Raw genomic sequence first — 21,746 nt, forward strand, 5'->3', positions numbered from 1 at the left:
GTGTGCTCTCTGTAGCCGAGTGGCAGAGTAAAGGTTTAGTGATCATATGGTCATGGGTTCGATTCCTGCCTCAGTCATTTCACATCATTGCTTGACTTTTCATTCCAATTATTCAGCTGTCATTGGACAGTCTTTGATTCCTCATAGTATAAAGCTCATTGTAACTCAGGTTCTCTGTGGCCATATGGTTAGTGTGTTAGGTGTTGTGCTATTTCAACAATTCATATATCAAAACGTGCAGCTTTTTTTTTTAACTTTATCGGCATTACTTTTCTCTTTTTAACTATTTATACTTTTTAAAATATTTAACTTTTTCTGCCACGATTCCTTACTTTTTTTTTTAAAGCAGAAGCCAGTGATCCTCTTATCAAAGGTTTTCTTTACCCCTCACATACTGTCTCTGTCTGTAGCCTAGTGGTTAGCTTGCTGGTCTGGAGACCTGAAGGTTGCTGGTTTAAATCTTGCCTCAACAACAATTATAGTGAATTATTTTCCCAGTTGTCTTGAATGACTTAGAATGAAAATTTCTGTGAATTTCAGGCTGAGAGCAGCAGTTTCAACATGAAGCAAGTTATCAGAAGTCAACAGAGGACAACTGGGAAAATAATTCACTATAATTGTTGTTGAGGCAAGATTTGAACCAGCAAACCTTCAGGTCTCCAGACCAGCAAGCTAACCACTAGGCTACAGACAGAGACAGTATGTGAGGGGTAAAGAAAACCTTTGATACAATGAGCTTTATACTATGAGGAATCAAAGACTGTCCAATGACAGCTGAATAATTGGAATCAAAAGTCAAGCAATGATGTGAAATGACTAAGGCAGGAATCGAACCCATGACCATATGATCACTAAACCTTTACTCTGCCACTCGGCTACAGAGAGCACACTGCTTTCAAGACTGTTGTCATTCATTGTAATGTGATGATGTGCTGCAAACTGGTATGAGTAATCAAGGAGATAACAAACACCTGTAACCAATTGAAGGCGGGGGAGGAGAGCAGAATTCAACATAACATAACAAGAGTTCTTCCCTTGGATTCGAACCAGCGACCTTAGGGTTGGCAAGCAGCCACCCTAACCCCTACACTACAGTGGAGTTGTGAAGAACACTGTTGTCTGTTAATGATCTGCACACTGTCAACATCTCTGCTGAAGCAGTCACACTATTGTTCTTCTGTTTGGCCATTTTCTTCCGCCTTTTTACGGTCTTCTTCTAGTCCTTCATACTTTGTGCTATTTCAACAATTCATATATCAAAACGTGCAGCTTTTTTTGAACTTTATTGGCATTACTTTTCTCTTTTTAACTATTTATACTTTTTCAAATATTTAACTTTTTAGATGTTGACAGTGTGCAGATCATTAACAGACAACAGTGTTCTTCACAACTCCACTGTAGTGTAGGGGTTAGGGTGGCTGCTTGCCAACCCTAAGGTCGCTGGTTCGAATCCAAGGGAAGAACTCTTGTTATGTTATGTTGAATTCTGCTCTCCTCCCCCGCCTTCAATTGGTTACAGGTGTTTGTTATCTCCTTGATTACTCATACCAGTTTGCAGCACATCATCACATTACGATGAATGACAACAGTCTTGAAAGCAGTGTGCTCTCTGTAGCCGAGTGTCAGAGTAAAGGTTTAGTGATCATATGGTCATGGGTTCGATTCCTGCCTTAGTCATTTCACATCATTGCTTGACTTTTGATTCCAATTATTCAGCTGTCATTGGACTCTGCAACTGTGTGTGCACTGCGGCCTAGAGTCAGAGTGGAAGTCTAATGACAATGAGGTTGTGGGTTCGATTCCGACCTTGGTCAAACATTTGTATGGTGATCACTGCTTGCACTATTTGCTAATTCTGCAACAGCGTTCAGTTGCTATCAGCAGTCACACCATTTCCATTCTTGGAAATGCTTTTTCTAGTTTACTTTAAAATAGCAAATTGTTACTCTCTTGTCCCCATACTGTAGCCTATATGTCTTGAGTAGCAGTGAAACGAAAACATGACAAAATCTTTAAACCAGTTTTGTTGTTCATGAGGATGATTTGACTTGTCACAATAATAGCACAGGTGTAAATAATAAATCAATAACGACGGCTGCTTGATGGCCTGTTTAGCATGTCCTGACTCCTGGCATTGGTTCATTAAGGCTTAGCAGCACACTGCAACAGACCTGAGGTATCATTAATGTTACAAATGACGCCTGCTACTCTGACAAGTCAAAGTGTTTGCAATGCTTTGCTCACTCCCATTTACATATATGAGGATGATACATTTTCATAAACAATCCATATAGTGCAAAAACCAATACAACATCGCCACAGATTACATAGTTTATTACTTCACTGATATACATAAACTGACCATCACATGTGTCACAAATACAAGATTCAGTGCACGGTCGTTGCATTAAATTACACAGGTATGGAGGATAATGAACTGCTAATATATACAAGTCTATGGTGTTCTCAGACCAGCAGACACAATTATCCAATTTCTTGCAGCAGGGTAATGAAATCTCTTTGGCAAGGATCATAAATCATCACTGCCTCTCTTTGAGAGTATAATATATAACATCTTCAGGGGAATTTAACCATAATTTGCTTTTGATTGTAACAGAAAATCACCAGTTTACTCAGATTACCTTGGATAGAAACAACCCATCTCAGCTGTAGGTATCACTTAAGTCTCTTTAAGGTTGTGTGTGTGCATGCTGTGGGTGTGTGTCTTCAAAAAACTGCACCTTCCTTAAATTAACAAAAAATAGGGAAATACATCACCACTTTCGCAATGTAAAAAGCAACACTTTACAAAAACTGGGGCACCGTTTATGCATGAAGAGATTTTTACTCTGCTTTCTATTTTCAGACCACTGACAGATTTAATAAAACCCCTAGAAACTGGTGGTTAAATGCAAATGAACACCAACTTTTATGACCATGACCATCTATATAAGATGTGCAAATAAATTAAGTGAAGGCCAAGAGCCTCGGTTCTCCAGAGGTGCTAATTTGGATATTCAGGAGTTGAGCCCAAAGTTATCTCAGGCCCTGGACACTGAAATTAATGAGGTTTTAATCATTTAAATACAAGAAAAAAAAGTGGCTGAAAGCCAATTTTTCACTTGGTTTGTTTTTGGTTTAATTCATACTCAGATAGAGTGTCCCCTAGAGGAATGGGGTTTTAACCTCAGTATGAATGCATTTATAATTCACCCATGATTTAAAATCTCAATTGTAACCTAATTTTCAGTTGTAAATGTTTTGATTTTGAGATTGTTGGTGCACACATATTTCACAGGACCTTTTTATCCTCCACACAGCAACGTGTGTTGATAGCAGACAACAGACCAATAAAATAAAGAGAATCCAACGTAGAATCGCCCACCACCTAGTTTTAAACAAATGACAACGACAGAAAAGAAGAAGGGATACGTTTAGGAACATAAGGATGTGGAATAATGTGTCTGTCAACACAATGGAGTAGGTTTGATTTTGACATTGGTGGGGACACAAAAGTGCTCCAAGGCAGCACTCCTGAAAGTTGATGGATTTGCAATCATAATTTCACGTTATGTAGCTGATAAAAAAACAAAAAAAAAACAAATCAGTAATCAACATGTTTGTAATGAATATTTAAAGAGAATACAAGAACTGAATGCATTCTGTAACGTTATAAGTTAATGCAGAAGTAAGCGGAATGTTTGTGTTAATATAAGTCTTAAATAGTTATATCTTCCGACAGCAATCACTTCTATAGAGTGTTTGGTCTGAAACACGGGTCTGTCAGTCACTCTGCTCTGCTGTAAGCCGAGGAGAAAACTTTCCTTGTATCCTACAAGTTTTATCCAATGAGGAGAGAGAACGGCATGAAGGGGCGGTCCTCTCTGTGTGTGCAGCCAAGGGATGCGCCTGAATGTGGTGACGTAGGGACGAGGACGGGGGCTGCTAACTCCATCGGCTGACAAGACGTTATGGTGCGTTCAAGGCAGCCCGTAACTCGTGTTTTTCCGACCTGTGAAGTCGTACCAGTTCGATCTGGTACGAGTTCACAGGTCGGAAAAACATGAGTGGCCGTTATAGTGACTTTCACAGGCAACAGGTTGGAAAAACGCGAGATACGGGTTGCCTGGAACGCTACAAAGTCGTAAGTTGTGACTTGAAGCCGTAACTTACGGTTTCAAAAGCCTGCCTGGAACGCAGCATTAGCCAAAACGACCCGATCGCTTACTTCTGCTTTAAAGCAACTAATGAAAGACAAGAAGGCAACTTAGAAGAGTTCTCAGTTACTCTGGCGAAAGTGCAACTGTGCATCATCATATCCATCATTGTTTAACCTCACCTGTGCATTTCCAACCTCTCCTCCATCTGCAGCTTCTCCTCCTCTATCTCCTGCAGACTCTCTCTCTCTATCTCATGCAGCTGCTCCTTCTCTACCTCCTCCTGCCTCTTCTCCTCTACCTTCTCTGGTCTCTCCTCCTCCATCTCCTCTAGCCTCTCTACTGTCTCACACCTGACAAAAATATGATGATGCATGACATGAACAGACACATTAGCGACACAACGATCATCCAGTTTGACGGTACAGTTATTGCATGAGGAAAAGAGGCTTTTTTACTTTCACACCATTATTATGTGTTATTTTGTAGAAACTGTTTTTTAAACAGTTGCTCCCTTTCACACAAAGAACTCTTTCCACTTAAAATAAGACTCATGATCTAAAAATGAACTTGTTTTTAGATAATTTTCACTTCCTATTTCAAACAAATTTTCACTTGAAATAAGTAGAAAAATCTGCCAGTGAAAGCAGGTTTTTTGTAGCCAGGCTAGCGCCGCCTACTGGTTCCGGCAAATTTCATTTGCCTCAAACATGTAGTCAGGGAACTAGCAATGCGTTTCGGTTTGCTCCGTCCGCTCTGGCGAAACCAATCAGCGAACAGACGGGTAAGTGAAGGCGATGACGTTGAACTCAAGCGCTCAAGATTAACCTATGAGCTTAACCGGTGTATAGCACACGTGACCACCAAGCAGCAGCGATTAGTTGAAGCAAATGTAAGCAACCGCCTCCCGGAAGCAAACGAATCCCTATGGCTCGTGTTCAGACCGCTATATGAAATGTAATGAAGTAAGCGGCTGATGCATCAGGCTAGGTTTTTTGTGCTTGTAATAAGAAAGAAAAACTTCTCCACTATCAGATTTTTCTACTTATTTCAAGTGAAAATATGTTTTTTTTTTTTTTTTAAGTAAAAAAGTGTCTAGTTAAATTTTCTAGTAAAAATAAATCGAATTATACTAAAAATAAGACTCATCACATAACTTTTAACTTCTTTCAAGTATATTTTCACTTGAAATAAGTAGAAAAATCTGATAATGGAGCAAGTTTTTCTTTATTACAAGCACAAAAAACTTGCTTTCACTGGCAGATTTTTCTACTTATTTCAATTGAAAATTAGTTTGAAACATAATTTTTTATGTGATGAGTCTTATTTTTAGTATAATTAGATTTGTTTTGACTAGAAATGACATTTTAACTAGAAATGAGACAAATATTCTTGGTAAGATTTTGAGTTTTTGCAGTGTACACGGCTAAATATTGGTATAGGGATGTGTCCCCAACACAATGAATCAACATATTTCACTTCCCGATGGCTCTCACCTTGTTTCATTATCTTCCAATGAGGAACTGGTTGGTGTGGTGACGGTAGTTGTTACCACTGCAGAAGAAAACAATAAATGTGTTTCAGAGAAATCATGTTTATATCAGACAGCAGCTACATACATTTGCCCCTTATATTTTACATTATGCATGGCTAATATGGTCTTTTTTCATCATGTATCATATATGGAAACACCCACACGGAAAGAACCTATAGGTTTTAATATAGGTTTGAATATGTGACATACATAAAATTGGCCGTTTTCATACTGTATACGCATATGCTATATATATATGGTGCATATATGGCACATTTATGCGTATAGATAAACTGCATATACAGTAGGTTTCATATATGTGTGTATGAAACCTGCGCATATATGTGCATATATCCTCATGAGGATATATGCGCATGTGTGAAACCTATATGCAGTTTATCTGTGCATATATGCTGCATATTTGGTGCATATATACGCATATATGCATCATATGCCTATATATGAAAACGGCCAAGTATGTCACATATATTCAAACCTATATTAAAACCTATAGGTTCTTTCTGTGTGGGTATATATAGGCCTATATATATATATTTTACATTTCAACTACGCAATTGACCACAACTCTTAAAGTTATGGAGTCAAGTTATCTAAGCTTCTGTTTTTTTAAGGTTTACTAAACCAATATTATCAAAGCAAAAAAAAATGTATATAAAACATATATATTTAAAAAAAAAAAGCAAAAGTGTACCTGTGTGAGAGACGGTGAGCTTGACACGTTTTTTAACATTCCTTCCAGATGTGGCGATGACACACCAGTACACATCTGTATCAATGTCTCTGAGTGAAGTCATAGTAACAGTGAAGACTCCTGCCTCCTTGTCGTCTGCAATGAAGATCCTGTCGTTCGATCGGTTCTTGGGTGTTTTCACCACGATGCTGCACAGTTCATACACTGAGCCTTTGCACCAGTACTTTGTGTGTTCTCTGTACTGCTGCTCGTAACGACAGGGGATCGCCACAGATCCTCCGTACGGTGCCGTTAACTTGTCTGGAGCTGAGAGCTGAGAGTCCACCGTGTGCTCCGTTAGCCAGATGAGACACAGAACTGTGACTGCATAGAAAAAACACACACACAGAGACATCAAGTTAGTTATTTTCCCCCCTGTTACCCCACAATTACAAATCTATATAAGCTTTTAAATAAATACCATCAAAGACGCCTACAAACAGCCCTGTGCTCCTCATGGTGGAAAAACTTGAAGTGCATAATGAAACACTGAGATGCTTCCTCTTCTTTCTCCCATGTGGTTAAGTTGTGCAATCAGGTGACGTGTGGTCAATCAGTGTATTGTGAAGTTGAATTTGCATACACTTACAGTAGTTGTTTTTCTGTGGGAAGTAGTACTTTATTGTGTTTTCCCCAGTGCATCTTGTGTCCTATACAGCTTTACAGTGAGGGCTGTAAGCCAGGTTATTCAGTTCAACAGTAGGTGGTGCTGAAGTCCAAACTGTCCAGATTATCTTTTACTGTGCAGCACAATGCAATCAGACTTTTGACAACTTTGTAAAAAAATATTTACAAGATCCATTTTGTGGATGCAATTAAATGTGTTTCATTCTTTACTTCTGCAACATGGCGTTTTCTGTCAGTGCGATTGTAAAACATTGGACTTCAATAATAGCTGCTGTCTTTCTGAGGAGCAGTTAAGTGAGTCGACTTTACTGTATGTAAGTGTAAATATTTCACAGTTTATATTGTATTGTTGTTGTTTCGCATCAGATTGATCTTTATTGGCAATATTTTTTCTTATTGACAGTGACTACACCTTTCTTTATTAAAGTAGACTATTGATGATAGAGTCTGGTGCACAGCAGTCAGTCAGTGCTTTCCTGTCTTTCTTCACTGTCCTATCCAATAAATAGATAAGAGTACAACAACAACTTAATCTGACTTAACAAATCAAATTGTCATTGTGTAAAATTATGCAAATGCACGTAATGATCATGAACAACAACAAAGATGTGGTGAGATAAATCATAGTTGAGTAATGTGTTGATTGTATCAGAGAGATGTTAGTGTGAGAATATACGAGTTCACATTTAGCCACACACAGTGACACTGACCCTAATGCACCACATTTAAAATAAAGCCTTAAAGTCTAAAACATTTCTTTTCTTTTCTTTTCTTTTCTCAACTTTTCACACTAGCATACTGCATAGATATCCTGAGATGCAGAGAAGTCTTGTGGTCAGTCAAGAGAGTAAAAAACAGAACTGTGCTGGTGACACATGAGCCCGTGGTTGCAAAAAAAAAAATGCCAGTGTCTGTTTTTGACAACCATCTTGATGGTTTACACTAAAAAACTGGGCGTGGGAATCTGGGATACTTCTGCAAAATGTGACATTTAATCCTTTAAAGCTTTTGCTGCTACAGTAGAAACAGGGAAGAAAAGCTTCTTCTTTTTCTTGTAATAGGACTGACTTTAAATAAATAGGTGAATTTTTAAAAGGTACTGAATAAAGACACATTGTTTAGTATTCTTTTCTTCTTTTTCTTTTTTAACACTTGGCAGATATCGAAAGTACATATACGTACGTAGATAGATTAGCCTTTGATTTACAACTCGCAGAATGAATTCTCAAACTGAACTGTACCGAGATAATGAAATGACCTTGGTAAAAACTTAAATTGGATCAATTTCTTTTTACATTACGAGCAAATCGGTGAGTCAGTGAAACATTAAACTCCCAGTGCCCTTGACATTTGACTGACCTTTTTTTCTTTTCTTTAAATTGTTGAGAAACACCATGTAAGTTGCTTCATGAAAACAAATGATGTTACTTCTGCTTCTCGGCCTTGGTAAAGCTGAAGGTGTTTTTTTTTTTTTTCCGCTGACACCAGCAGCATATCCCTCTTTAAATATTACATAAACTATTAAAGACAAACAAAGCTGCATTATAAATGATTAGATAAGTTCTCCATTTAGCCTGTGCTTAGCTTTGAGTTTAATGTAAATCTTGCAGGTCGTATCATGAGCGAGTCTCTTTTTCAGCGCACTAGGAGATGTCAAACATATTTATCATCACATATCTGCAGTCTTACCAAAGGCAATTTTGCCCTGTGTTTATGTGAGTCGACATGTGCTAATACAGTATATTATTTCACCACTCAACAGAAACATTTACTGCATCTTGAATTAGAAGATAATCTGTCTTTCCTCTTGTTCATCTGTGTCTCCATACAGCATTTCAACCTTTAAAATGTTCTTATTTGAGCTTATAGATAAAAAATGTCATTACAGTTCGGAAAAATAAGGCCTTCACTTGGGAGACAGACACCATGACCTACAATATGTACTTTTCTAAAAATATATTTGAGACACATTTGTCATTGCTGTGTCTGGGTTTTTTTTCAAATATGTCTCGAGTCTGTTTGCTGGAGCACGATAAATGAGACCTTCACACAAGGAGAAAGCGTGCGTGTGCAGAAAATACCAGAAAGCATGATAAGTAATCACATACTGCTCCTTAAGTGAGCACATTTGACAATCATTTCTGAAACAACCATTTACAAATAAACACCTATTTTGGCAGATTTCCCATTTATGTTATATTTGAACACACACAGTATCAGGTGTTTATAAAAAGTGAGTGCACCAGTTCTGCCCTACAAAGGAAAAGTACAGTATCCACATTTTTTTCCAATTTTTTTTTCGACCAATCAAAAGTGTGGCATAGTCTCTTCAATCTGGTAGAATCTGATATTGGTACTGCAAAAATGTCCAGAGTTATTGGGCTTTTTATTTTGCTGTCCATCCAAAAAAGCACTGTGAAACTCCATTGGAGTAAAACCAAGGCAAAGTGCCGATCGTATCTGTAGCTAATACCAAGCCAAAGTGCAGTATCTGCACCAAAACCAAGGCAAAAGTGCAGTATCTGCACCAAAACCAAGGCAAAGTGCCATATCTGTAGCTAATACCAAGCCAAAGTGCAGTATCTGCACCAAAACCAAGGCAAAAGTGCAGTATCTGCACCAAAACCAAGCCAAAGTGCAGTATCTGCACCAAAACCAAGGCAAAAGTGCCATATCTGTAGCTAATACCAAGCCAAAGTGCAGTATCTGCACCAAAACCAAGGCAAAGTGCCATATCTGTAGCTAATACCAAGCCAAAGTGCAGTATCTGCACCAAAACCAAGGCAAAAGTGCCATATCTGTAGCTAATACCAAGCCAAAGTGCAGTATCTGCACCAAAACCAAGGCAAAAGTGCCATATCTGTAGCTAATACCAAGCCAAAGTGCAGTATCTGCACCAAAACCAAGGCAAAAGTGCAGTATCTGCACCAAAACCAAGACAAAGTGCCATATCTGTAGCTAATACCAAGCCAAAGTGCAGTATCTGCACCAAAACCAAGGCAAAAGTGCATTATCTGCCATTAAACTTTCAAAATTGGTCAGAAAGACAAACTACAAAATACATTTAATTCAGTCCACCTTTATCTAATCAATTATAGACTATAGAATTATGGTTATTCATAATTTGATGCTTAAACCTGACAATGAAAAACACAAAAAGCTGTTTGGCATTTGTACAGATACGGCACTTTGCCTTTGTAGGGCAGAGTTGGTTGACCTATGTGTACAAGGTCTAGTCATGGGCAAAGTACTGTTTGTGACGGGTAAGTCTGTGCTGAAACAGCCGGTCTGCTGAGAATTTATATTCCCAAGATGTGGATAGACACTTTATTACATTTTAGGCTGCACTTATTTCTTTTGCTCAGAGATAACTGTGTGTTTTTACTTTTACAGCTCTGGCCCTGCTGCTGCACGCACAGCTTGGTAAGCATTTTTATGAATATGATATACAGCGCATATGTTTATTTTTTCTTTTTATGGTCAGAAATTGCAGCGCACGGTGGGTTTGGTCTGTAAATAATGGATTCCTCGTGTATCCAAGACTCATCCTTCATACTGTCGTGCTACTTCACAAACTGGGCACAGTATACAGACCACCCCCCCACCATTTATATGCCCACTGACATCGACCCATGTGTAGTACCCATCTTCTGTGCGCCTTCGCCACCATTAAGAACAACCGACTGGCCACCTACTGTATGAGTGGAACGATTTGGAGCTTTACAGTCAGTTCAACGGCCTGAAGAACACTGCAAAAACTCAAAATCTTACCAAGAATATTTGTCTTATTTCTAGTCAAAACAAATCTAATTATACTAAAAAATAAGACTCATCACATAAAAAGTAGCTTGTTTTTTAGACCCTTTTTACTTTTTTCAAGCATATTTTCACTTGAAATAAGTAGAAAAATCTGATAGTGGAGCAAGTTTTTCTTTCTTATTACAAGCACAAAAAAACTTGCTTTCACTGGCAGATTTTTTCTACTTATTTCAATTGAAAATTTGTTTGAAACAAGTGAAAATTATCTAAAAACAAGTTAATTTTTAGGCAACGAGTCTTATTTTAAGTGGAAAGAGATTAGTTTTGATTAAAACTGAGACATTTTGACAAGAAATAAGACAAGTATTCTTGGAATGATTTTGAGTTTCAATAAATCAATAAATTTACACCAGTGTTTTGTTGTTGCCACTATAAATGTTCAGTTCCTTGACAGAAATGGAAACCTGAAGACTCTCCTGTCAGTCGGAGGGTGGAACTTCGGATCTGCAGGGTGAGATAATGTGCAGAAATCTGCACATTTCTCACTCTAAACAATGAGAATCACCTAATTCATTGTTAATCACCTGTTGAGTTTGATGGGCTTGACATTGACTGGGAGTATCCAGCCAACAGAGAAAGCCCTGCTGAGGATAAACAGTACTACCCTGTTTTCCTGGAGGTTTGTTCACAACAGTTTCCTGTTTAGAGTTTACTCTCACAGTTTTTCAAATATATTTGGATCATTTATTACCTCATAAAACTGTTCAGTTTCAGCTAAACTAAATCCCCTCCCTGTGGTGTTTCCAAAGAACATTGATAAATAAAAGCGTATTAAAGCAAAAACAATTCACAACCTGACCGGGTTACAAACTAAGTTCAGTTAACACTAAATATTTTATATTTACGGTATATATGCTGGCATTCAACAGGAGCTGAGAGCAGCCTTTGAAGACGAGGCCAAGCAGAGCAACAGGGCTCGTCTTCTGATGTCTGCAGCTGGAAAAGACACAGATGACTCAGATTCCCAAGATCGGACAGTAAGAATCTGTGGTTTGTCAATAGTAACATCATGGCTCACTCTGTGTTAATATGATCAGTGTCATGTCCTATGATTTCCATGGCTCTTGGGACCCTAATGACTGCTCAATGTAGCCCTCTGTTTACTTCAATGTGGTGCAGGGCCACTGCTAGGAATTCTGGGCCCCCTGAAAGAATACTAAAGTGGGCCCCTGCCCCCTGACTTTTCCGCTTTTTTCCCCCCCTTACACTGCAAAAACTCAAAATCTTTCCAAAACTATTTGTCCCTTTTCTGGTTAAAATGTCTTATTTCTAGTCAAAACTAATTTCTTTCCACTTAAAATAAGACTCATCACCTAAAAATGAACTTGTTTTTAGATAATTTTCACTTGTTTCAAACAAATATTCACTTGAAATAAGTAGAAAAATCTGCCAGTGAAAGCAAGTTTTTTGTGCTTGTAATAAGGAAGAAAAACTTGCTCCACTATCAGATTTTTCTACTTATTTCAAGTGAAAATATGCTTGAAAGAAGTAAAAACTGTCTAGAAACAAGCAACTTTTTATGTGATGTTTTTTATTTTAAGTATAATGAGATTAGTTTTGACTAGAAATAAGACACATATTCTTGGTAATTATTTGTGTTTTTGCAGTGTAGACTACATATGTATTGTTTTATTAAAGCAGAAGTAAGCGATCCGGTCGTTTGGCTAACTTCTTGTCAGCAGATGGAGTTAGCAGTCCCCGCCCTCGTCCCTACGTCACCACTTTCACGCGCATCCCTTGGCTGCACACACAGAGAGGACCGCCCCTTTATGCCGTTCTCTCTCCTCATTGGATAAAGGTTGTAGGATACAAGAAAAGTTTTCTCCTCGGCTTACAGCAGAGCAGAGTGACTGACAGACCCGTGTTTCAGACCAAACACTCTATGTATGAATGAATGAATGAATTAATGTTTTATTTTCGTGTCATGCCACCACTGTGGCCCATCCCATATGGGATTACAAGACACAATAACAAATACAAAAAAACAAAAACTAGACAGTCCTTCCTGTTGGTGTTACTTGCCACACAGGTGTGACATAAATAAACAATTTAAGATCACTTTCAGTACTCAACAATATATCGCTCTTCGTCTCATTGCCCAAGCCTTTTCAAGAAATAAAGAAAATGCAAAAATATTCAAATAAAAAAGAAGTTTTAGCTTCTCAGCATCGTCCAACCACACAAATTCATTATTTGGATCTACTTTACTAAATAATTTTTGTCTTATAGAGTCATAGTCAATCTATGTAAGTGATTGCCATTGGAAGATATAACTATTTAAGACTTATATTAACACAAAAATATCGCTTACTTCTGCTTTAATGACGTCTTACTCATATTGTTCCTCAATATTCTCCTGGGCCGGTTTATCAGAATATCACAGACTCCGGATGAAGAAGTGAATAAGTTCCTACTCCTGTCACACGTCGCCTTGTGACATTACAGATCTGTGGCTTTTTGAAAAGATGGAGCAACCGAGGTCTGGAAGCAGGCCCAGGATGTGCCATATGCCTACAAGGAAACCAGTGGGTGGGATATGACAACATCAAGAGCTTCCAGATCAAGGTAGCAGACAGGCACAGAATATACTTTATTTTTTATTTTATTTTTTTATTTATTTTTTATCATTTCTCGGGCCAAATCTCTTTGGCTGTGATGAATTACCTATAGGCTAAAAAATGCTTCCCAATCCCCAAACCTGTCAAACCCTGTATTAATAATTACAAAACGATGCTGCATGTGGAGTCTCGAGGCAGTTATCAGCAAATACAGTGTAAAGGCCTTGTGATAATGTTGTGTTTTTGACCTCAATTAACCTGCAGTCTATAAACCCCCCCCCCCCCCCCCCCCCCCCCCCCCCCCCCCCCCCCCCCCCCCCCCCCCTTCTGGCTGTCTGTAGGTTGACTGGCTGAAGAAGAGTAACTTCGGAGGTGCTATGGTGTGGACTGTGGATCATTGATATGGATGATGACTACCTATAGGCACTTTCTGCAACCAGGGGAAATATCCCTTGATTAATGATCTCAAAAAGGGTCTCAATCTGGAACAAGCACATACAACCTTTAATATCTTATTTATTGATTAGGAAGGTGAAGTCCATGAAGTGTTTACTGGGAAATTTACTTATCAAAGAGTTAATTTGCTGGTGTTTTTATTGTTATTTTTAACACGTGCCCCTCCTGCCCAACGACTTCCTCCAATTGCCGGAGTGAGAACGACCCCTGAAGGAAGTTCCAGCAGTGGCAGTGGGTTTTGCGCTGGAAAGGCCAATGGTATGTGCAACCCGTCCCAACAAACAAGAACCAGCTCATAGTAATGCTGCATTAGCATCAAAACAAAGTTAATAAAACATGGTAATACATATGTAGTCTACACTGCAAAAATGACCAAGAATATTTGTCTTATTTTTAGTCAAAATGTCATTTCTAGTCAAAACAAATCTCATTATACTTAAAATAAGAAACATCACATAAAAAGTAGCTTGTTTCTAGACAGTTTTTATTTCTTTCAAGCATATTTTCGATTGAAATAAGTAGAAAGATCTGATAGTGGAGCCTTGACTTGCTTTCACTGGCAGATTATTCTACTTATTTCAAGTGAAAATTTGTTTGAAACAAGGGAAAGTGATACAGTACATTTTTAGATGATGAGTCTTATTTTAAGTGGAAAGAAATTAGTTTTGACTAGAAATGAGGCATTTTAACAAGAAAAAGGACAAATATTCTTGGAAAGATTTTGAGTTTTTGCAGTGTAAGAAAAAAAAAGTGGAAAAGTCAGGGGGCAGGGGCCCACTTTACTATTCTTTCAGGGGGCCCAGAATTCCTAGCAGCGGCCGTGACTGCAGCGCAGGAAAAACCTACTTCGAGCGCTGGTCTGGTCTTCGACAGCTCCTGTTCTTGTTGCAACCGGGCCTGAAGCTGAAGTTATAGATTGACTGGTTCAACTGTTCAAAGGCCAGTTGAACCTGTTTTACATTTGGTCTTAGCTAACGGAGGCTAATACTCTGAGTATAAGCTAAAGGAGAACACACCACGTTGATTTCTGTTGTGTGCTATGCTAAGTAATGCATTGCATTGCACTTATTGTATTGCCTGAGTTGTCAATGCGTGTCATGTTGTAGTATTGTGTGTTGGATGTTTGTACGTACAGGGTGACGATTAATTTCCCTTCACAGGGATTAATAAAGTAAACCAACCAACCAACCAATGCAAAACAATGTGAAACATGATGCCGTTGTCTTGAAGAGTTGATTTTGAAAGACAAATAAAGATTTGAAAAGTTGCCGATGTGTTGTATATCTTTGTATGAATAATGGACTACACTATGTTCTCTGTCTCAATATAACTGTTTAATAGACATATTACACAGTATGCATATTCCTTTTACATGCCAAATACATAAAACTATATGAAAACAAAAGATTACAATGCATATGGAAAAACATAGTTTACAAAGGTTAAGTTTATGTGGATGTATTCATTATCCCTGTGTTGTAAATCTAAAACCATAATGCAATATAAAACAACACAATCTGTGAATGAACACTGGCTACGATCCACAAAACCAAAAAAAAAAAAAAATTAACAAAAGACTTTGAACTATGACCTCTAACAGCAGCACGCTATCTACTTTGCAAATGTCATTTCCCCCACATAGTGCTCATTTTGGCCGACTTTTGGTAAATCATGTGAAGTCTTTGATGACGAATCTTTGTAATACTTCATCTCCTACAGTGAAGGACAAACACAGCTGCTCGGCCTCTCAGCTGCTCTGGCTCTCCTCTTTCTGTTCTGTCTTGGCAGATCCATTCTGCTCCGCCGCTGCTGCCGCTGCCACTGCCGCTGCCACAGCCGCCGCCGGTTCCTCCACCATGGCAGACTTTTTCGACGTTCCTGTTTGGGTTTCACAGGGAGTTGAAGTTGCGGACGATTAGTGTCAAATGAATGAAAACAAAAAAACCCTGAGAAGCAGCAGTTTGTTTGAGGGTTCTGGTTGATACTTTACCCGTGAGGTAATTTCTGTGCATTCGATGGAACAGCAGGAGACCAATGAAGACGATGAATCCGATGCAGGCGATTATCATTCCGCACAGCAGGAAGCTGTAGCTGCCTTTAGTCTGGATAATCTGGGGGATGAGACAGCAACATTAAACTACTGAACATGAATCCAAATCTCCACTGGTGTTGTTTCTTCCAGTGCAAATGCTATTTCTGTAATGATAAAACCGTAACACTTTAGATTAGGGAACACATTATTAACTAGGTGCTTATTAATATGCATAAGTAGCTTACTAGCTCCTTATTGGTAATTATTAAGCACATATTAACATCTTATAGCCTTATTCTACCTAGCACTACTGTTAAAACCATTTTATGTCTTGCTGTTGAATGATTATTTGTTTATTGTGCAGCTGAGAAACTGAATTTCCTTCGGGATAAATAAAGTATCTATCTATCTATCTATCTATCTATCTATCTATCTATCTATCTATCTATCTATCTATCTATCTATCTATCTATCTATCTATCTATCTATCTATCTATCTATCTATCTATCTATCTATCTATCTATCTATCTATCTACCTCTATTACATTTTTTTCCTGATATTAACTCCTAATTAATGCATTAATGCCATACTACTGTAATTCAGAGTGATAAAGGAAGAATTACTGTTCTTGTGCTACGGCCCCTGTACAAGGCCCCAATCATTATTCAGAAACAACAATACATTAATTTACAATGAATAAGCGATAATTAGGAGTTAATATCAGGAAAAATCTTAATTCATGGTGTAATAGAGGTAGAATAAGGTTATGTAGAATAAGGTGTTAATACGTGCTTAATAATTACAAATAAAGAGCTAGTATGCTACTTATATGCATATTAATAAGCACCTAGTTAATGGTGAATATGTGTTCCCTAATCTAAAGTGTTACCGATAAAACTGCTTGTGGGACTTACAGAACCAATCAGAACCTGCATCACCATCTCTCCCATGCCTGCACTCGTCACCAGGACTGAAGTTGCACATCCTGCAAAAAAGGAAATCGATGCTTTTATTTCCTCTCCTTGCTTCACTTGTTATTGTTTTTGTGCACGAAACACTTAATTATACTGCACCTTGATAATCGAGGATGTCCTCGGTGTAGGAAAGCATACAGGGGAAGATGCTGCTGAGGAACAGGCCGCACAAACCGGTGCCGACGAACAAAAAGACGTTGCTCGTGTAGAAAATAAGCAGCATCAGCACAACAACGATAGCACCTGCCTGTAAAAAACAAAGAGGAGAGGATGTGATCAAGTTAGTATTGATACCACCAAGTGTTTTTGACCTTCAAGTCAAAACCCACCTTTAATCATGTCAGTCATAGCTACATAGATATATATATATTATAATTCAACAAACCATGTCAGACACATCTGTATAGATATTTTTATATTTCAATGAATCATGTCAATTGCAACTTACTGTATAGATATATATATATATTTTTTTATAATTCATCAAATCATGTCAAGCACAACTGTATAGATTTATATTTTTATATTTAAAATGAATCATGTCAATCGCAACTGTATAGATATATATTTTTATATTTCAATGAATCGTGTTAATTCCAGCTATATAGATTATATATAATCATGTCAAGTGCAACTTACTGTATAGATATATATATATATTTTTATAATTCATCGAATCATGTCAAGCACAACTGTATAGATTTATATTTTTATATTTCAATGAATCATGTTCATTCCAGCTATATATATTACATATACTGTATATAGAATCATGTATAACCCTGTAACTATGTAAATTTACTTTTCCTGTTATCTAATGGTCCTCTGTCTTTTTGGACTTTTTATGTTAATTTGTTGTATTGTTTTGGGGACTACGGATGTAATTTAGCACATGTGCTGAATCCGGTGTGTTTACTGTGGGTACTCTAGCACTCACTGTCCATTATTAATATGCATTGTCCCGACCAAATAAACAAATAAAGTAAAGTAAAGTAAAGTAAAGTAAGTGTCTTGTAATATTGCTCTGAATGTTTCATTGTGGCTTTACCAGGTTGAACAGGAGCAGTCTCACAGGTTGGAACCGATACGAGAGCGGGATGGACAGCAGACGTCCAGCGGTGATGGCGGCCCAGAAGACGCTGGCCAGGTAACCCGCCGTCTTATGAGGCAGCGGCATCGGTTTCTTCACAGCGTAGGTGTACACAAAGCCGGCATAGGCTCCCTGAGAAAAAAAGAGACAAAACAAAACAAAAGGGCCTTAAAGGGATATAGTTCACCCAAAATTCAAATTGCACTCATTATCTCCTGCCCCTCATGTGGACTAAGGGCTGGGAGAAGTTTCAGAGTCCTCCGGGGCTTCTCTGAGTTACAGGGGGTCTCGGCGTAGCAGTGCATGTCCATATAACGGTTGCAAATGGATACCAACTGTCTTCGTAACAAAAAGACACACCAAAAAACATCCAAATACCTCCATGCTGCTCGTATGTAATGTCCGTCTTGTATTGAAGCCCCGAAATGCGAAATTGTTCAGAAAAAATTAAATAAGTCTATATTTCAAGCTTGTTTGTAGCAGAAGCTCCTCTGGTCCGTCCTCTTCCTGGTCCGTCCAATTTGGAAGAGGACATACATACATCTTTTTGTTACAAAGACAATTGGTATCCATTGTGAATGGAGTTAGGAGGTAGTTTGTGTTTTTCTTTAAATGTGACTTTTGAGGGTAACATTTATGCTTTTTTGTAAATGTATGTTTTTGGTATTTTGTTATTATTTGTGTGAAACCTTGGACGTCATGGGACGCAAGACAAATTTCAGAGTGATCTGACAATAAAGTGTAATCTTATCTTATCTTATCTTATTTGCAACCATTATATTGACATGCACTGCTACGCCGAGACCCCCTGTAACTCAGAGAAGCCACGGAGGACTCTGAAACTTCTCCCAGCCCTTAGTCCACATGAGGGTGAGTAGATAATGAGTGCAATTTGAATTTTTGGGTGAACTATCCCTTTAAACGTGTGCTTCTTCTATCTGTGAAGTGAAGCAACGTTTTGGTACACATTCATAAAATTTCATGCAGGAACATGATTTGCAAAGCGCACGTCATCATCATGTTATTTATAATCTGTGGCCCCTCACTCACTCACCACAATCCCATCGGTCATGAAGAGCACCATCCCACCGAGGATATGAATCATAAAGAAGGATACTGGCAGCCCGCGCAGGTTATCATTCTGACAGCAGCTGAAGATATCCCCATGACCTGAGCAGAGCGAAAAGTCAGGAATGACAGATTGTGCACATAACATGGCATTTATTGTTTTGTCTTTTTTTTTTTGTTATTGTTTTTTTCCTCACCCAAACTGACTGAGAATCAAAGAAAATATCATATGCATTATTCATTTTTGAAAATCTTTACCTCCAGCATGTTCCTTCTCTTCCCCGTCTGGGCCTTCCGCCCCCTGCTGGTTCTCCATTGCTAGTTCATCTTTGTCCAGAAGACGAGGAGTGCCACTGGGGCAGCATGGGATCAGCTGTTCCTTATACATCAGGAACAGGACTGCAAGGGGAACGGGCAGCTGAGGACGCACGGAAAATATTCTCTTTATACAAAACAGGGTTCCTACACATTTGACATTTCCAAATTCCATACTTTTTCCAGACCCTAATTTCCAGACTTCTTGGTAAAAAAAATTCAAATAATTTGTGATTATTTGAGTAAATAGATGTGTATCGTGTAAATAAACCATGCAATTAATCATTTGTTTTCATTATTCTGAATGCATATGCCATTATGTAACCAAATAATTTCCAGGTGAATGTAGCAAGGTACAATAGCACATACAAAATAACTAACCAAAATTAACCCAAACCCTAACCCTAATAACTTCAGATAAGACCAAACCCAGATAAGTATTAAGATAAATATATTTCCATATAATAGTTTCCATTTTCCATACATTTCCAGACCTGGAAATGTATAAAATCAAATTTCATACTTTTCCATACTTTCCAAACTTGCATAGGAACCCTGACAAAAAAAAACAGATTTACATTTAACAAATTTCAATATCTAGGTTTGATCGGTGTCGTACGTTAATAACGGCCATGATCCAGAAAGCGTATTGCACTATGGACTCCTCCTCCTCCTCCACTCCTCCTCCTCCCTCACTGAGAGTTATGTTGTGCTCTGCAATCGGGCTGTTTCTCAGCATGTTCCTGAAATGATGCATTATCTCAGTCCCGTTCTCTGTGTGATTCCCACAGCCGTGCTCCGAGAGGAACGGATCTGCAATCAGCGGGCTCACCAGTGCCCCGAACCCGATGAAGAAATGAAGAGCCTGCAAAATGTAGACAAAGACAAAAAGGTCAAAGACATAACTTAGTGTCAGGCATTTCAAAAATACAGTTATACATAATTATATCCTTACTTGACAATATCGTTCTATGCACAAAATTACATTTAATGTGTCTTTTCATGCTTGTAAAAAGACAAAAATTGTAGATTTTGGTATTCACTGAATGAAAATAGTGTTATATCAATAGATACAGTGCTGTTTTTGTTTTTTACCTGTAAGAAAACAGCTGAGTCCTTCTGATAGATGGTCACCAGTTGGATGTTAGCGATGGTGTCAATAATACCCATCGCAAACCCAGACACAGCCATGGCGATGGCCAGCACCAGCACATTATTACAGAATGGGATGACGGCAAATATTATAGAGATGACAAGAGCGGAGACGAACAAGGCAGCGAGAGCACTGAACAACCTTTAAGAAAGAGGAGAGACAAACACCAATAATAATCTCACAGACAATCATTTTATACCATATGCACAGGAACAACAGCAAAGCCACACAGCAGAATCTGAAGAAGATGAGTTTGTGATATCTACTTACGTCCGCTTGAAAACCCCGCCGATAGAGCTGCCAATCAACAGGCAGAACTGCTGGGCGAAGAACACCCACGTAATCTGACTGAGTGTCGAGTTAGTTTGACATTGCAAGTCCAAAATTGTAGGTCCAAGAAAAGCGATGCAGAGTCCAAAGCTGAAGAAAACGCTCCAGTAGGTCAACGTGTGATGGGCATTCCTTTTGAACAGAGTCACAATCCGCTCATCCAGAAACATCTTTACCACAGTGAAGACAGATGCAACTTCTTTTGTTCTTTCTTTTTTCTTACTTCAACTATCTTGAAAATGTCACAGCAGCTCTGGAGGTTTTGTGGAGACTTGGATAATGAACTCCTTCATCTCCTTTTAAAGCTTTTACCTCCCTCCTCTGCCTGTTGCTTAACTGAGAAAGGAAGTCCTCCTGAGTTAATGGGTGAAGTGGAGGACCTTCTAACCAGAATATGCCTATTTGAATTGTGTCAATGATTGTCATTGAAAAAAAAAGAAAAAAAGAAAGAGGTGTCTGTGTTGAAATGCTACCAGAAAGTCTGCGTTTATATGTCGTGGCACTTCCAGTCCTATTGATGGGAAATGTATCACTCAGGATTAGATGACCCACAGGTGTCTCATCGTGGACAAGGAGTCTTTTCTTTCATAACTTGAGAACACTATAGGACATTTTGTAAATTAAATAATTCAATCACTATTAAAAATTTTAGGACTTGATGTTGGAATAATTTTGTTTTCAGATGCATTGCTCTTTTTTATTCCTCTTTATACACATTAGTAGGTGCAATGATTACATACTGAGTCCCAGTTAACCAGGTGAAATGAATTCATGCTTGTAGACAGTATGCCACAACATCTTGACGCATTTATCCGTGTCAGGGGTGGCCATACTCAATTTTAGTGAGGAGGAATATTGGACATTCTTATACATGAAATCC

At 38.3% G+C, this 21,746-nt stretch overlaps 2 protein-coding genes and 1 pseudogene across 3 annotated transcripts; 1 reads left to right on the forward strand and 2 right to left on the reverse strand.

Moving 5' to 3' along the window:
• Nucleotides 1-5,570: 5,570 nt before the first annotated feature.
• LOC310988160 (CMRF35-like molecule 1) lies at nt 5,571-6,900 on the reverse strand (the record flags this gene model as incomplete). Its single annotated transcript, XM_083974673.1, has 3 exons — nt 5,571-5,711; nt 6,404-6,766; nt 6,864-6,900. 3 exons carry the CDS (start codon nt 6,898-6,900, stop codon nt 5,650-5,652), a joined length of 462 nt encoding a protein of 153 aa, XP_083830799.1. The 3' UTR covers nt 5,571-5,649.
• A 3,407-nt stretch (nt 6,901-10,307) lies between these two features.
• Nucleotides 10,308-13,973, forward strand: LOC310988161 (acidic mammalian chitinase-like; annotated as a pseudogene). The gene is made up of 7 exons: nt 10,308-10,332; nt 10,463-10,492; nt 10,611-10,819; nt 11,283-11,507; nt 11,758-12,008; nt 13,334-13,453; nt 13,788-13,973. The product of its transcript is annotated as an acidic mammalian chitinase-like (transcript).
• A 1,668-nt stretch (nt 13,974-15,641) lies between these two features.
• Nucleotides 15,642-21,036, reverse strand: mfsd4ab (major facilitator superfamily domain containing 4Ab; the record flags this gene model as incomplete). Its single annotated transcript, XM_083975323.1, has 10 exons — nt 15,642-15,780; nt 15,893-16,013; nt 16,851-16,921; nt 17,010-17,157; nt 17,959-18,132; nt 19,055-19,170; nt 19,327-19,486; nt 20,003-20,248; nt 20,479-20,677; nt 20,807-21,036. 10 exons carry the CDS (start codon nt 21,034-21,036, stop codon nt 15,650-15,652), a joined length of 1,596 nt encoding a protein of 531 aa, XP_083831449.1. The 3' UTR covers nt 15,642-15,649.
• Nucleotides 21,037-21,746: the final 710 nt, after the last annotated feature.

Source organism: Trachurus trachurus (assembly GCF_905171665.1).
Source record: "Trachurus trachurus genome assembly, chromosome: 7".
NCBI lineage: Eukaryota > Metazoa > Chordata > Actinopteri > Carangiformes > Carangidae > Trachurus > Trachurus trachurus.